Source organism: Sinocyclocheilus grahami, unplaced genomic scaffold (genome assembly GCF_001515645.1).
Source record: "Sinocyclocheilus grahami isolate Dianchi unplaced genomic scaffold, SAMN03320097.WGS_v1.1 scaffold1682.1, whole genome shotgun sequence".
Taxonomy (NCBI): domain Eukaryota; kingdom Metazoa; phylum Chordata; class Actinopteri; order Cypriniformes; family Cyprinidae; genus Sinocyclocheilus; species Sinocyclocheilus grahami.
Genome location: NW_015506861.1, coordinates 13,156 through 30,351, shown reverse-complemented (window position 1 = coordinate 30,351; position 17,196 = coordinate 13,156). Strand labels below are relative to the sequence as shown.

The following is a 17,196-nucleotide window of genomic DNA, read 5'->3' as shown; positions in this document are numbered from 1 at the left end:
CATGTAGGTGTCTTCAGGCCAGCACTTTTATTAAACATGTGAAGTCTGGTGCAGATTGAACATGGTATGTTTGAGTTAGTGTAAAGCATGGCATATCTTGTTGCCAACAGGTGGCACTATAATTATTACAGAACATTGACATGTAGATGTCTTCAGGCCAGTATTCTTACTAAACATGTGATGTTTGGTGCAGATTGGACATTGCATGTTTAAGTTAGTGTATACAAAGTCATTTCCTGTTGCCAGCAGGTGTCGCTATGATTATTATTGAATATTGGCCTTAAGATGTGTTCTGGCCAGGACTCTTATCAAACGTGACGTTTGGGGGGGCAGATCGGACATGGCATGTTTAAGTTAGTGTAAAACAAGTAATTTTCTGTTGCCAGTAGGTGGCGCTATGATTATAACTTAATATTGGCATGTACATGTTTTCAGGCCAGGATTCTTATCAAATATTTTAAGTTTAGGGCAGATCAGACATTGCATGTTTAAGTTACTGTGAAACAAGACATTTCCTGTTGCCTGCAGGTGGCGCTATAATTATAACTGAATATTGGCTTTTAGATAAGTTCAGGCCAGGACTCTCATAAAACATGTGAAGTTTGAGTCAGATTAGACATTGTATGCAAGAGTTACAACAACTTCCTGTTTGATTGTATTAATAGCATGCTTTAGCACTTAGCTAAGTGTTGTTAGCATGTATGAGCACATTTCTAGCATGTTTAGCACACAATGGCATATTTTACTGTGTTGCTAATAGTGCATTACAGTGTTAAACATGTCACTTCCTGTTACCAACAGGTGGCGCTATCACTAAACTGAATCTTTGCATGTAGATGAGTTTCATACATTTCCTCTTTCACTGCATTAATAGCATGCTTTAGCACTTAGCTAAGTGCTGCTAGCATGTTTTAGTATGTATCTAGCATATTGCCAGCCTATGTAACAGTTGCTGACGATTTTAATATGTTCCTTGGAGTCCAAAACAGTGTTAAGCGTGTCACTTCCTCTTGCCAGCAGGTGGCGCTATGAGTATAACTGAATTTGGGAAGGGGTATTTGTTCAGGACATAACACCTATCAAATGTGTGAAGTTTGGGGCAGATTGGACACTGCATGCCTAAGTTACAGTAACTTCCTCTTTCACTGCATTAATAACGTGCTTTAGCACTCAGCTAAGTGTTGCTAGCATTTTTTAGTATGGTTCTAGCATATTGCCAGTCTATGTAACAGTTGCTTATGAATTTTTAAATATTCCAAGGAGTCCATAACCGTGTTCAGCTTGTCACTTCCTGTTGCCAGCAGGTGGCGCTATGAGTATAACTGAATTTGGGCATGGGTATTTGTTCAGGACATAACTCCTATCAAATGTGTGAAGTTTGGGGCAGATTGGACACTGCATGCCTAAGTTACAGTAACTTCCTCTTTCACTGCATTAATAACGTGCTTTAGCACTCAGCTAAGTGTTGCTAGCATTTTTTAGTATGGTTCTAGCATATTGCCAGTCTATGTAACAGTTGCTTATGAATTTTTAAATATTCCAAGGAGTCCATAACCGTGTTCAGCTTGTCACTTCCTGTTGCCAGCAGGTGGCGCTATGTCTATAACTGAAAACGGGCATGTAGATGTGCTCAGGCCAGGACTCTACTCAAACATGTGAAGTTTTAGGCAGATTGGGGATTGTATGCATGAGTTACAACAACTTCCTGTTTCACTGCATTAATATCATGCTTTAGCACTTAGCTAAGTGTTGCTAGCATGTTTTAGTATGTATCTAGCATGTTGCCAGCCTATTTAACACTTGCTGATGTCAGGCCGCCAGGGACACGCCCCTTGATGAAAACTCAAAATCTTCGCAATTTAACGTCACAAAGGCCGTATGATGACCCTCACCAAATTTGAAGATGATCCGATTAAAACTGTAGGAGGAGTTCGTCAAAGTACGAGGCCTGGAAATGTCAAAAACTGCACAAAAATTGTACAGTAAATTGAAAATAACGTACATCCTGTTGGGTTTTGGATTTTGTACCAAGAGACTTTATTGTAGGCAATGGTGTGTTACGCATGTGTACCGATTTTCGTACATGTACGTAAAACGTAGCTCGAGGTGCACTCCGTCGAAATTTTACAGGTGGCGCTATCGAGCCGTTTTGCCACACCCACTTCTGAAACCCATATCAGATGTAAATTTTCGCCAGTTCTGACGCGTGTGGAAAGTTTCATGAGTTTTGGAGAATGTTTAGGCCCTCAAAAATGCGATTCACTTTGGAGAAGAAGAAGAAGAAGAAGAAGAAGAAGAAACGGAGCAATTCCAATAGGGTCCTCACACCATCGGTGCTCGGGCCCTAATTAATATAAGGGTGTTGATTAAGCCTTCACAACTACATTTGTGTACTTGTATAGGAGTATGTTTCTGGCCTAAATCATCCAGCCAACTTTGCACACCCACACACAGGTTAAAATAAACTAAATCTCAAATTATGCAGGGAGGTGAAGACTGCCTTTCACAGAGATGATGTAATATCTTCTACACTGAGCAGTGTTTTGATTCTGCTGAGGGATAATATTTCCTCAGACATTTTCCTGGTGGGTCAAAGGTTTTGATTACACTATCATCCTGCAGTCCTCTGGTTATCACGCACCAGCCTCCACCCAGGACACCGGAGATACACAAGCTCATCAGCATGACATCAACATCAGCACAAATACACGACACAGGCGTGAGAGTGGAAGCTCACCTCCTCTTGTGATGCATAGTTGGGAGCCGCTGGATCCACGGACCAGTAGCAGAAATCAAACCCAAACTCCATAAACTTCTCCCTAGAGTCAGCCAGACCCTCCGATCGCCCGTCCAAACGGCCCTCCAACTACAGAGAGAAAAAAAAGAGAGATAAATTGAAGATGGTTAGCAGAATAAACTCGATTTTCACATTTTCTGAAGAGTGGTGCTTCTTCTCTGCCACAGTGCCGTTCTGTGGTGCGTTTCTCGTATAACAGGTCATGGTATAATAATTCCTGCTAATTAATTGAATTGCGATCGAATTAATGCCAGATTATTGCTGTAAATAATGAACATGGCATCTGAAGATTACTTCACTATTTTGGTTCTCTGTTGTTTTGCTTATTTCCAGATGTTTTGCTCAATCATATAGGTTCCCACTCACGTTGGGCTACAAGAGCACATTCAAACTCTTCAAAAATGGCACTTTCATTTTCCTGACAAACTTAAAGACATAGAATGAAATTTGTATATATATACATATATAGAATGAAAGATATAAATTGTACTGCATGGAAGGATAGTTCACCCAAAAATTACCCCATGATTAACTCACTCTCAAGGCATCCTAGATGTATATGACTTTCTTCTTTCAGACGAATACAATCTGAGTTATATAAAAAAATGTCCTGGCTCTTTCAAGATTTATAATGGCAATAAATGGTGGTTGAGATTTTGAAGCCCAAAAAAGTGTATCCATCCATCATAAAAAGTACTCCACTCAGCTCCGGAGGGTTAATAAAGGCCTTCTGAAGCGAAGTGATGCGTTTGTGTAAGACAAATATTAATATTTACAACTTTATAAACCGTAATCTCTGGCTTCAGCTAACTGTCCTATGCACGTTCATGAGAGAGTGGCGTCCAGCGAATGACGTAGGCATAGCGTAAGCTCGGGTGTTTTTAGTGCATTGCTCTGTGGTTGCTAGGTGAAAGCTAAAAAGCAATACTACAGCTCTCCTCAACAAGCCACACATTTTAAGGTCTCATTCGTATGTAACATACTGGAGTTTAATACTCAGGGATAGCAGTGTGTTGAAATCCCCAACTATGAGCAGTAGTGATATTTAACAACTTCGCTAAAACAAATCATTTTACATCACATAACTAGTCACTGGCGCCAGCGATATCATGTTTTCTGTTGAAATGATTGAAGACATTTTACATACTTTGTTATCCGCCCAGCCAAGTTTTATATTTTACCATTTTCTTATACAACACTAATGACAGCTGTTAACCCTTCATTATGAATCTTTCTGATTAAGTGCTGCTACAAACTACATTACACCTTATTGCGAAAAGTGATTTTCCATTGAAAATCTATTTAGTCCATTTAATCAGTTACTGGGAGACCAGCCCTTTATGTGCTCAGTTTTTCCACTAATAATGTTACAGCACACTGATGCCAAGAAGCAAGACTGTGTGCCTGTAGCTTACGCCTGGGATACTCTTCAGTGGGCTCAAAAGCAACAGTTAGGAAGTAGTTAGACTGGGAGACAAATGACTTGAGCATCCGAGCATGACCCGACTGTCAGCATCAAGTTATTACCCAGATCTCAGCAAACAGCGATCATGTATATTTCAGCTCATTATTCGCCCAGTCAAACAGATCTTCACGACACAGTGTGTGCATTTGGAGGAGCGTGCAGAAACATGCCTGGGCATCGTCAACCTGTCACCCAGACAACATTGCATTTGCGGCTCTGGTGTGTAATTATTCACACAATTGCAATCCCGCAGCTGACTTAATGACCTCACAATATGGCCCACAGCTTTACTAATGAGCCCTAACATTGCATTCAGCACTTTTATATTTAGGCTCGATAATAATACACAAAATCAGATCTGATAATATGGCCATGCTCCAATAGGCATGGTTTCCCGAAACATTATGAAACATGAGCACTTTGTAAGCACTATTTTAACTCTATTTGTCCCAAAAGCATTGTTAATTACACACGTAACATTTAAAAGCACTATCAACAATGGCATTCATACATTTTTTATTGTGGCTTAAATGTTCAAAGATTTTATAGGACTGTTTCTCAAAAATAAGTGGCAAAAGATTTAGCTTTCATTCACTCCTCTTGGATCTAACAGCTCCTCTAAAATTGCACTTAAAGGGATAATTTATCTAAAAAAAATTTTTTTTTAAACTCACCCTCATGTTGTTCCAAACCTGTATTCTAACTAAAACTAAAATTATTAAAAATCATTTCATTAATTGAAATAAAGGCAAAATAAATTAAAATATAAATATTAGATGGAAAAACTTGAACTTTTTCTATCTAATTTAAGCATAAATTAGAAATGCTGCCAGATCAATTTACTAAAATAAGACAAGGTTAAGTTGAACTAAAATTAGTACTAAAATTACAAAAACGGAAATAAAAATAAATTATATAATATTTCTAGAGATATTTAAAAATAAAAATGACAAAAGCACATAACAAAATTACTAAAACTTAAAACTTAAAATATAAAAATACAAAAGGTAATTTAAAATACAAATAATTACTAAAATAGTATATAAATAATACTAAAATAACACTGCCTGAAGATATTTTGAGAAACGTAACAGTTTGTATTTATTTATTTTTGTCCAACAGTCACTAAAACTGTTTGGCTAGACAATGTTTAAAATATCTTCTTTTATGTTCCACAGAAGAAACAAATTTAAACCGATTTGGAATGACATGAGGGTGAGTAAATGATGACTCTTCATTTTCGGTTGAGCTACTGAACTATTTTAACTATTACATTTCACTTATAACAAACAATCTACGTGCTGATTTGGGTAACATGCACTACTTTAGCACTTGACTTTAAATATCACACGATTGTAGTATAGTCAACGTGTCAAAACATCTGTGTTAACGGCTAGGCCATGGCTCTGATAACATTATGATAGTTTCAAGATGCTGATATAAAACCAGATAACAGCTTTTGGCTGAACAAAGGATAAAGATAATATTATAATGCATCTTTTATACTTTCTTGGATCCCTGGATTCTCATTCACTTTAAATGAGATTCTGCCGACTGTCACACTGGGCGCATGGCATTCATCACTCGGTTAATGTGACTGCTCTCTGCCCCGGGACACTAGTATCAAACAGAACAATGATCTGATCATAAACCACTTATCCTCTAAGGTGTGCAGCATGAAGAAATAATACAGTGAAAATGTGTTCCTCAGTGTTTTTATTGTCAGCCTTCCACGCTTGTCTTTATGTCAGCCCATCTTTTCCCTTGAAAACCATCCTACTTTCTTTAAAAAGCTGGTGGAAAGTAAGGCTTTATCTTGCTCTCGTGCTCGCAGCAGATGACCAGATGTGGCTTCTACCATTTCATTAACCCATTAATCAAGCACTGAACGCAAGGGAGTATTTCCCGCTTCAGAAGTAATAATGTAGTCTATACATTACATTTGAGTCTTAGACACATTTACATTAAAAGCAATTTCAGATGCATTCATTTGAAATAGATTTGTAAAAGTCTTCACTGTCACTTTTGATCAAATGAATGCCTCCTTGCTGAATAAAAGCATTCGTTTATTTTAAAGAAAAACAAGCTTACTGATCTCAAACTTTTGAAAAATAGTATTTCTTTATTTATTTTTTATATTTTTGGCCTGTAGTCATCACCACACTATTTGGAACCTCCCACCGATCAGGTTTTGAAGCTCTTGGTTTAGTGAAGAATGAGCTGTGGAATGATTTTAGAAAGTGTAAGGTACGGGTGCTGCTTGTTTAGGTGTTTGGGGTTTTCATGTGTAAAGAGGTAGGCGATAATGGCATGTTGCTTCTGCAATCAAATATGTTTATGCAGTTCATACGCGGCAAGTAAATAAACAAGTGAGGAATCCAGCAAGAAGAGAATCATTTTAATAAACTTCCTGTTGCTGAGATAGTGCGAGTAGCCATCTAACCCTGACACCACCTCCTCTTTGAACTCTTACAACCATGTCAACAATTGCCAGTTTCTGGTGCAATTTAAAAAAGCAGTCACTTTCTGGCACCAAAAAGCTAAAGGATTTTCGTAAATAATAATAATAATAATAAATACAAAAATAACAACAAAAATAGACCTACCTTCACATTTCGGACCCTCACCACTTTGTCTTCCACTTGTACAGCAAATCGTCCTCCATCAAGACTCTCTCTGCGGAACAAAAATAAACAGACTGATATTCAAGACACTGCACAGAGCAGTGCGAAGTAAACATTTACAGTACAATCATATTCATTATTTTTATAAACTAGTGCCTTATTAAAAGTTTGTGACTGTTAAAACAGGCTAAAGGCTCATTCAGGGCTGAACGTGTGAGAGTGTTATGTTCAGAATAACAAGTTAACAGGGTCAGAAATTAACCAAGGCTCGAGGGGAAACGGCCATTTAAAGTGTCAAATATGACCTAGTTATTTGAAATATGCAGGCAAAAAATGCTCGTGTCAAAAGTGACAGTACATTTACAATGTTGCAAACGATTTCGATTTCATCAAAGAATCCTGAAAAATAATTTTTATCAAGCGCTATGTGGCAAAATTCATTTCTTCACATACATTTTTCTCCAAGATAATAGAGTTCTTAATTGATATTTCACATTTTTGTTTTTCTATTGCATGGTTTGATTCGCTTGTGACTAACCATAAACCTTCTAAAATCCTCAGAGGCATGTTTATTTGGCTGTGATCATATCCAGACTGGATAGTGGAGTGAGAGGCCGGGGGTCTGGAGGATTCGTCTGCACGGCTCTGCTGCGCCGCATGAGAAGGTCAGATTCAAATGAAAACAGACCGCTGAAAACTCCTCCATGAGCCGCACAGCTGAGCTGAAGCAGGTGTGAGCGTGCAGGATATGTGTGTCAGTGTGTGTGAGAGCAGCGAGGACAGCTGTGCAATCTCTCCAGTATCGGGTTCCAGATAATACTGATGCAAGACAATGAAATCCAGTGTAGGAGCATGGCTGTGTACAAAACTCTGACAATGTGAGCAGGCTGGGAAAGGCCTTGTTTCCTAAACTTCATTCTGAAGTCTCATTTTTTCAGTGTTAAAATATGTTTTCCTGTCCGGTTTAATGCACACACACAACTAAAAGTAAGCAATATGTATGTAGACTTTCACACTGTGGCTATGAGGCACCTTCAATACATTGTCAACGTCAACTTCTGGCTCAACTAATGGTGTGAGTTTGGGGCGGGACTACCTGTCTGTTGTTGATGTCAGTTTTAAAGGCAGTATATTGTATGGCAGTTTAAAGGTTCTGTATATTTGCACCAAAGATTATCAAACATTAGTGAGAATCAAGATGTTCAGGTCCACTCTGGGTTATGTGCTAAGCATTCAAATTAAAAAAATTTAAATGATTAAAATACTTAAATTAAAATACTTCAAATATTTTTAATAATAATCATACTTTTTTATTTTTTACTTTTTTATTAGTATTAATAAAAATACTTTTTTACTTTTTTTATCATTATTAAACAACAACAATAATAATAATAATAATACAAAAAATAATACAAAAATTAGTGTTCAAGAAACATTTCTTCTTATTCTTAATGTTGAAAACATTTTTTTTGTGATCAAAAGTGACTGTAAAGACATTTATAATGTTATAAAATGGTTCCGATTTCAAATAAATGCTGTTCTTTTGAACTTTTTTTTAATTCATCAAAGAATAAAAAATATGTATCATGAAAAATGTGTATCATGTTTTCCCCAAAAATATTGTTTCCAACATAATAATTAGAAAAAATATTAATAATTATGTACCAATAATAATTGGCAAATAATTAAATTATGTATAAATTAATTATAAAAATTAAATGTATTTAAAAAAATGCTACATGCTTGAGGATGGGTTGACTCTGTTTGATTTTTAATAAGCAACCACCTATAGAAAACATAGAAGTACACTAAAAACTATTTTGGAACACCTCAGCAACCACACAGAAACACCCTAGCAACCACTCATCAGGAGTATCATGGCAGCAAGTTTTGCAAAGACAATTATACCTCCCTTTTTTTTCCAAAAAAGGGCTCAATATCAAGCTATTTTCCAGTTCTGTTTGGTGCTGATAATGCAGCAGATGTTACACACCTTTATGCAATGGACTCATCCACTGAATGCTGGGAGCTTGTTATGAAACTCTTAGCTTGTGTAGTTCCATGTGGGTCTGTTTCACTCTGCCAGTGATGAATGGAGGCCCTACCCACAACCACAACAGCCTGCTTCGCCTGTGTGTGTGTGTGTGTGTGTGTGTGTACTTTTGCCTAGAGACGGTGCATTTTATAACATAATCAATGGAAAGAAAAAAATAACTCTCGTTATGAGGAGAACAAACTTGGATTTCTGTGCTATTCCCACACAATTCCTGCCATCTGCAGCAATTAGTAATAGTTTGTTTCCAGCAAAAAAGTCAGAAAGAAGACATTATTTCAAGAATATGGCATTTGACAAAAGCACAAAGTGCATTAAGTCACATATTTATTATGCGCATACTCATAAAACCAACGGCTGCCTATTAAAAGGCCATCTTCATTTGAACAACAGAGACGGAAAGCCATGAAGTCGTCCTTTGTGATGCACACTTCAGGGAGATTCTTTAAATGTCAAGGCTAGCGGCTACGGCCAAACACACGCACACAGCTTTGTGTGTCATTCTGGGAGGAGTTTCTCTTACCCCCCTGTCCAGCACCCACATACTGGAGTAATTTGGCTAATGTTGGAGGGTGGGGCAGTGGGCTCTCATGGGGCACACTCTGTGTTCAGATAGCTGGATAACCCCCTTTTTAAAAAGTTAAAGCAAAACACATCCATTCGATTTTACTGATGCAACACGCATAGCATGTAATGCAATTCTGTAAAAATGACACAAACAAGATATTAAAAATATACAGTATCAGTACCTATGGGGGAAGGGGATTCAAGGAGATTTGGGAGATTATAGTACATTTACAGTGCACCAAACACAGCGTTGCTCAATACAACTTCACATGCAATGCTTATGCATTAACTGCATGTATGCAATGCTCATGCACTATATATTTAATGCATGCGTATGCATTTTTTTTTTAAATATGCTATCATTTATTTTTTATCTCTAGATTGACGTGTTAAAAGTAAAAATTACTTATATATTACATAATATAAATTTGCAATATGATGAGATGTGTAAAGAGCTCACGAAATAGTTTTATTGAATGGCAGCTTATTTGTTTCAGTTGGCTGTCAGCGCAGGTCTATTCCCAGACATAGCAACAGCACCGACAACTCAAGGCTGTTCATGAACTCCACATGACACTATTCAGTCGTTTTTATCATGTGCTTTTACAGTTAATTAATGCAATATAGAATTCGTTTAAGCTTATCGTACCTGGAGTTCAGCGGACGGACTCGAATCGCGACTTTCACGTTTGCCATTCGTTTGACACCGGGCGAGGGAAACGATGAATTGGAAGTTCAGCTGTCCGTTAGAGTCCATTTAAATCCCTCCAGAGCACTGACTTCTCCCGAGAAGAGTGAAGAAACCTATAACACGTTTGTCGGGTCATGCTACTGATTATCGGTTAGACAATCACAGAGCACATCATAAAGCCGCGGCCGCAGTTGAACTCAACGCTGGAACGTCCTGCCGTCTCTACTGCAGGGGAGGTTACGAATCCTACTATGGTAAAGGATAAGCTCATGAATATTAAGAAGGCAGCATGACGTCAGTTCCAACAGAACTTTTTGATTTGCTGAACGAATCAATCTTTGAATAAGGCGTGGCTCAAATATTAATTAGGACTTGTACTGGTCAGTCCGGGATAGCTGCGAAGCAACGTCAATGTCTTTAATATTCATGAGCCAAGCCATCGCCATAGTAGGAAACTTGAGAAAAAGAAACAAAGGCGAAGTGTTCGCCTGAAGTCTCTGCTTTATTACAATCCCCTGTACGCCAATTAGGACAGTTGTTTTTCCGCTTTAAAAGCATATCAAACTAATGCATACTTTAATTTAGCAAGGACGCGTTAAATTGGTTAAAAATGACAGACATTAGTTTAGACAAGTGCTTTATTTTTTAAAAGCAGTTCGTTATTAGCTTCCACAAAATTAATCAGCACAAATGTTTTTCAACATTGAAAAAAAAAAAAAAAGTTTCTTGAGCAGCAAATCAGCATATTAGAATGATTTCTGAGCATGTGACACTGAAAAGTGGAATGATGGGTGCCGAAAAGTCAGCTTTACCATCACAGGAGTAATTCTGTTTTTATGCAGGCAAACATGAATATTCCCTATAGAAATTTCCCTGATGTCTCCCTGATTTCCATTTTAAAATGGGCAATTCCCATGAAATTTGTCAGAAGTGCAGCCTTGCATATGGACTCCAGCTGAGCTACATGAAAGAACACGTGAGAGATACTAAATTACATTTTATTACATTAGATAGTTTAGCATTAAAAAGATGAAAACACTGTCCAACAGGAACAAATCGCAAACTTTCCGCAAATACATACTAAGAAACATACAAACAGACACACAAGCAGAAAAACATTTACACACGCTTAAAACAAATACATAGCACAGTGAATGGTCTTTATCCTGTTCTATTGTGAGGCAGTATAAGTGAAAACTGGCAAAGCCCTGCTAAAATGTCCCCACAAAATGTGTTTTAAAGGTTTATAAACTGTCAATAACAATCTTATCAACTCAGCATTCTTCAGCAGCAAATATTCTCCTTGCAACTAACAATAAATCAGACTTTAAAATATTTTTTTTAATCCTATATATTGTAGGTTTAAACATTCTTTCTTTTCTTCAAATATGCATCACTGCTGTTAATACAATAGTGTTTGGCTGGGATTCATGTGTACAGTTGGTAGTGTAGACTCGTGCATCCCCCTAGTGGTCATTGAGAGACCTGCAGTATGTCCCTGTGGTTTGGCAGGGAAGGCAATGGGAACTGGGTGGACAGAGAGAGCAGTTGAAACTTCTGTACAGACTCCTACAAGAGCAAATGAGAAAAGCTATCAGACAGTGATCTGTGAGAACTCCAGGATCAGAATGTAATGTTTTGCTATCTCTAAAACACATATGTAAAAAGCAATTACCTCTGGCCAAGATAACGCTGACAACTTTGGCCAGTTGGTGCCCACATCCTCCTCTCCTAAAAGACCCCTCTCTATTAGCCGTTTTATCAGGCACAGGTAGTCAGTCCTCTGTAATAGTAAAGGACAAAGCACTGTTTAATCACCAGTGTTGTTAAAACTATTAATTTTTTTTTGGTATCCTATTAAAAATATTTTTTGGTATAACAAATACTAAATATACAAAAACGTGAACTTGAATTAGAAATGTAACTAACTGAAACAAGATTAAGTACTAAAAATACTAAAACTGAAATAAAAATCTATATAGAAATAATTTTCAAAATTAATAAAAATGACAAAAGCACATTACAAATTTGCTAAAACTTAAGCTACAATGAAAGTGAACACTGAAAATATAAAGTCAATTTAAAATATTAAATATTCTAACAGTATATAAATAATACTAAAATAACACTTGAATCACAAAAATATAGAACAATATACCGACAAACTGCACACAGGATAGGACACAACAGGTCTGATCAGCAGTTTTACCTCACTATCTGTGGCACTAAATAGCAGTCAAAGTGGGTTCACTGAGGAGAAGGCGCAGAGGTGGAGAGGGAGTCCGAGCCCACAGAACTACAAACTTTTCCAGAAAAGCGGGTCTCTTGTTACCCTCGGCTGAGGACACTAGAGGCAGCTCCCCAGATACTACACATGTAAATAAATAAAAAAAAAAAAGCTACAAATGAAGTATAAGAGCATTTTCCATTTTAAAATTTCACTAAAATTAGGCTTCACTACTTGTTGTTGGAGGAGAACCAGCTGCAAGCCTTTTCTGTAGCCAAACGAGTTGTGATGCTCTCAGCAGTGGTCAAGACCTAAACCACACCACAAAATATTAAAGGGGTCATATGATGCGATTTCAATTTTTCCTTTCTCTTTGGAGTGTTACAAGCTCTTGGTGCATAAAGAAGATCTGTAAAGTTGCAAAGACTAAAATCTCAAATCCAAAGAGATATTCTTTATAAAAGTTAAGAGTCAGCCACACCTACCTAAAACGACTCGTTCTAACATGCCCCCACATACCTACGTCACTATCTGGGAAGATTTGCATAACGCCGCCCAAATGTTACTTAGGCGTAACTTTTATTCTCACTGTAGTATTGTTGTTGCCGCCGCTGCCATGTCATGAAGGCGCTGCGTTTCGTTGTGAAAGCGAAACTACTTTGTTTGGCCTTCCAAAAGAGGACGATATCTGCTTCGTCATGCCTGGAGCTGATCCGTGCTGGTTGTTGAGGAAATGCAACAACTTTGGATCGCCGGATGATCTTCTGATGAACTTTGATTGGATCGCCGGATCGGCTTTCACCATGGACGAAGCGGAGTCCAGCCCAGGGTCGTCACATGTGGCAAGCCTCCTTCGACGAATTCACCGGCCGCGCCGTTCTCAAGCCCGCCGCCTCTGCTCACTCTAGTCCTTCGGCAGTTCCTCACTCTAGCCCCCGGCCTCTGCTTACTCAAGGCCGCCGTGTGTGATGCTGTTTCGTTGTGAAAGCGAAACTACTTTGTTTGGCCTTCCAAAAATGGACACGACTAGAAATCAGTGGTTAAGTTGTATTTACAACACTGTTCCAGAACACTTCAACAAAAACTATCCGATCCGTGACTCAGAAAACATAATATGATCCGAACCGTGAGTTTTGTGATCCGTTGAACCACTAACACGTCATAATGCATTAAAAAAGCTGAAACAAACTATCAAATCATGCCTTGAAATAATTAAGTCATGTTTAGCCCGTGTTCAGCTGCTGCTTACCAAACTCAGACCTCTTTCTGTTAGCAGAAGTGGAAAAAAAAAAAAGTTACCCTTGCATTTACACCTGCTTTGACTTTAATAGTAGATTCAGATGGCTATTTAAGTGCATTTTGGGTACATTTTTTAATAAACTTTTATATTTTTGGACTTTTTAATAAACGATGGCATCGCATGGTGTACACACAAATTTCACCTTTTATGTATTTAATTAGACAGCTGTGTTCTGCAGTTTAGCAACAGGCCACATTTAAATATTTTTTGGACAATTTCAATTAATTAAGCCTCACTTAAAATGAGATCTCACCTGGAAGAGCCAGCCCAATACTGCCACTATGAGCAGCTGATTAATGTAACATAGCTCCTCTCCTCGACCCAGTACCATCCTCCTGAAACACACACTCATAGACATAATTAACAGCACAATCACAAACAGAGATCAGGTTTACATACAAACACAGTTGGTTATGTCTAAAGTGAAAGTAAACACAAAATAAGTTATTTTGAAGAATGTAGGTAACCAAACAGTTCCTGGTTCCCATTGACTGTGATAGTAGGGGGAAAAAATACCATGGAAGTCACTGGGGACCAGCAACTGTTTGGTTTAGGGTTGTGCCAATAGACGATAGTATGGTGTATCTATCGCCTGTGGCTGATGCCTTAATTTGACGATAGCAAGATTATTATTATTATTATCAGGCTAGTAATACTATCTAATTAATATTAGGGCTTATTTGTTGCATTATATTTCTTTCCCCGTGTTTTTACAGTATCGTGCACTCTAACCAATCACACACGATTATGCTGAGCTTATGAATGAAGCGGCCAATCAGAGGCGTTCAGGTGAGTCATCACTGAAACAGCGGAGTTCTGTTGTTCAGCGCGCGCTGACTGAAGTCTGACTCGCGAATTCTCTCATTATAAACAACAAAGTGCAGATGTACGTGCGATGTAAGTATAAGAAATTTATTAATCATATAGTGTAGATTCACTGAGTTTAACGGGAGTGTTTTTAAAGCGCATAAACTCGCGCTAGACTGAACTTGAGATGATGTTCTTTGGTAATGTAATGTTCTTTGCTAGTGTTCTGTAACAGTTAGCTGCTTTTTGAATAACTGAGGAAATGTAAGCATTATAATTAGTAACTTATGTTTCTATTAATTTGTTATCATGTTAAATACAAATTCAGTCATATTAAAAACATTAGGCTGCTTTTAGCCATATGCTGGATTTGGTTCACTTTCTCGCAATAAAACTAAGTAAATTACATAAATTAGCACGATAATATGAATAGGACGATATGAAAATTGAGCATATCGCTCAACACCAGTTTGGTTACCCACATTCTTCAAAATAACTTTTATATTCAACATAAGAAAGAAACTCATTCAGGTTTAAAACAACTTAAGAGTGAGTAAAGGATGACAGACGTTTTATTTTTGGGTGAACTATCCCTTTAAATGTTAATAAAACAACCAAACACAAAGAGAAAAATCACTCACTGCTCTTGACTGAATAACTTTATACATTGATTCTTATTAAAGCAACTGTATTAATTTATACAGTGAAGTGTATATACTGTTTATAGATTTCTTACATTCAATTTCTTGAATGCTACTGCTAAATACACCGGTACCTGAAAAATATGGCACTGTATGTTCTAGTTGTATATTATGTGTATCTGTAATATGTATTTTTGTTCTTATTTTTAATAACAAATATAAAATAATGACAAAGATTTTTATCTTTGCCCACTTTGGCCTAAATGTCTGCCATTCTTTTTTATTTAGATATTTTTTTACCTTGTAAAGCTTTGTTTTTAAAAAAGGGAAATTAGTTTGTCTGTGCTGCTCAGACAACTTGCAAAATAGTAAAACCAACATGACAAAGAATCGTGATTCCCGACGCGGTGTATGTGATAAACTCACTTGTAGATTTGAAGCAGAAGGCACAGAGCAGTCCTGTAACAAGGAAGAAATGGGCCGATGTAATCCAGCATGGACAGGAACTCCACCATCCAGGGCACTGTCAGAATGGTGCCTCTCCGATGCACTGAACTCCTCAATACCGCACACACATCCAGAATTCAATTTCTTGAATGCTACTGCTAAATACACCGGTACCTGAAAAATATGGCACTGTATGTTCTAGTTGTATATTATGTGTATCTGTAATATGTATTTTTGTTCTTATTTTTAATAACAAATAAAATAATGACAAAGATTTTTATCTTTGCCCACTTTGGCCTAAATGTCTGCCATTCTTTTTTATTTAGATATTTTTTTACCTTGTAAAGCTTTGTTTTTAAAAAAGGGAAATTAGTTTGTCTGTGCTGCTCAGACAACTTGCAAAATAGTAAAACCAACATGACAAAGAATCGTGATTCCCGACGCGGTGTATGTGATAAACTCACTTGTAGATTTGAAGCAGAAGGCACAGAGCAGTCCTGTAACAAGGAAGAAATGGGCCGATGTAATCCAGCATGGACAGGAACTCCACCATCCAGGGCACTGTCAGAATGGTGCCTCTCCGATGCACTGAACTCCTCAATACCGCACACACATCCAGCACTGGAGAACTCTGACAATACACATATATAAAACAAATTAGGTTGTGAAAAATGCATATCTTCTAGGCAAAATAAAATCTTGCCTTTATACAATGCGTACCTTGCTCCGCAGAGTGATCGCAGCATCCTGTATGTCTCTTGATGGCAGCTCAGAGGTCTGGTAAGGCAGGAAAGAGATGAAGCCCAAAAACTTGGCCAGAAGTCGAGCCGTGAGAAGCACAGAGGAGAAACGCTGCTTCTCATCCTAAAACGTGAGAGCTTGTGCCAGACGATCTCGGAGCGATGAGGAGAAAGTCCCAACTCTCTCATTCTCAGACAGAAGTCGATGTGTGCATTTGTCCAGGTGTGACACCAACCTGACAAACAGATAAGACAGAAAGTCAGGCACTATAAGACGGATCTGAGGCAGTGAGCAGTAATTAAACAATCAGACTTACTCAAACTGATTCTCCAACACCCTCACAGAAAAATACACACAGTTGTGGACATTTCCCAGGTAAACTTTCTCCAGCACATCTACAAGACCATAAATGAACAGCACACAGATCAAATTCGTCATCATAGTCCTTACTCAGTGTAGAATAACAGTGTAACTGATCATAAATGTTATAAAATGTAGCTTCCAGAACAGAATAATGTATGAGCAATGCATTTTTAAAGCTGTACTCTCCTGCTGACAGCAGGATTATGAAGCGACTCATTTTTATGACATTTCGTCAGCATGATTTAACATGTAAGTGCAGTCAAAAAGGTTTAACAGATTAAATCAACTTTAAATTACTGACATAGTGTACGATCAAACTCGCCTGGGCTGTATTCAGACACTGATTCCTTCCTCCAGATTCAAAGACAGACACACCACGAGATGTCAGGAGCTGCAGCACGAAGAATAGCTCCAGGAAGACACACGGAACCAGGTTCTTTAGAAGCAAAACACATTAAAATTTAAAATAGACT

General features: G+C 37.7%; 1 protein-coding gene and 3 long non-coding RNA genes across 4 annotated transcripts in view; all 4 read right to left on the bottom strand.

Annotated features, from left to right (window-relative positions):
* LOC107572014 (stAR-related lipid transfer protein 9-like) overlaps positions 1-10,410 on the bottom strand; it is a 57,233-nt gene extending 46,823 nt beyond the window's left edge. Inside the window, exons 1-3 of the mRNA XM_016258418.1 lie at positions 10,156-10,410; positions 6,869-6,938; positions 2,738-2,866 (exon numbers count right to left, since the gene is read on the bottom strand). Coding sequence (XP_016113904.1) covers positions 2,738-2,866; positions 6,869-6,938; positions 10,156-10,202 — 246 coding nt within the window. The 5' untranslated portion in view covers positions 10,203-10,410. The remainder of the gene's footprint in view (positions 1-2,737; positions 2,867-6,868; positions 6,939-10,155) is intronic.
* Positions 10,411-11,305: 895 nt separating this feature from the next.
* On the bottom strand, positions 11,306-12,569 carry LOC107572020 (uncharacterized). The gene is made up of 3 exons (XR_001607272.1): positions 12,407-12,569; positions 11,873-11,980; positions 11,306-11,766 (listed from the first exon to the last, which is right to left on the bottom strand). It is a non-coding gene; the product is annotated as an uncharacterized lncRNA (long non-coding RNA).
* A 953-nt stretch (positions 12,570-13,522) lies between these two features.
* LOC107572019 (uncharacterized) lies at positions 13,523-15,730 on the bottom strand. The gene is made up of 3 exons (XR_001607271.1): positions 15,599-15,730; positions 13,978-14,059; positions 13,523-13,690 (listed from the first exon to the last, which is right to left on the bottom strand). It is a non-coding gene; the product is annotated as an uncharacterized lncRNA (long non-coding RNA).
* A 360-nt stretch (positions 15,731-16,090) lies between these two features.
* Positions 16,091-16,748, bottom strand: LOC107572018 (uncharacterized). The gene is made up of 3 exons (XR_001607270.1): positions 16,677-16,748; positions 16,340-16,595; positions 16,091-16,250 (listed from the first exon to the last, which is right to left on the bottom strand). It is a non-coding gene; the product is annotated as an uncharacterized lncRNA (long non-coding RNA).
* Between the last annotated feature and the right edge of the window lie 448 nt (positions 16,749-17,196).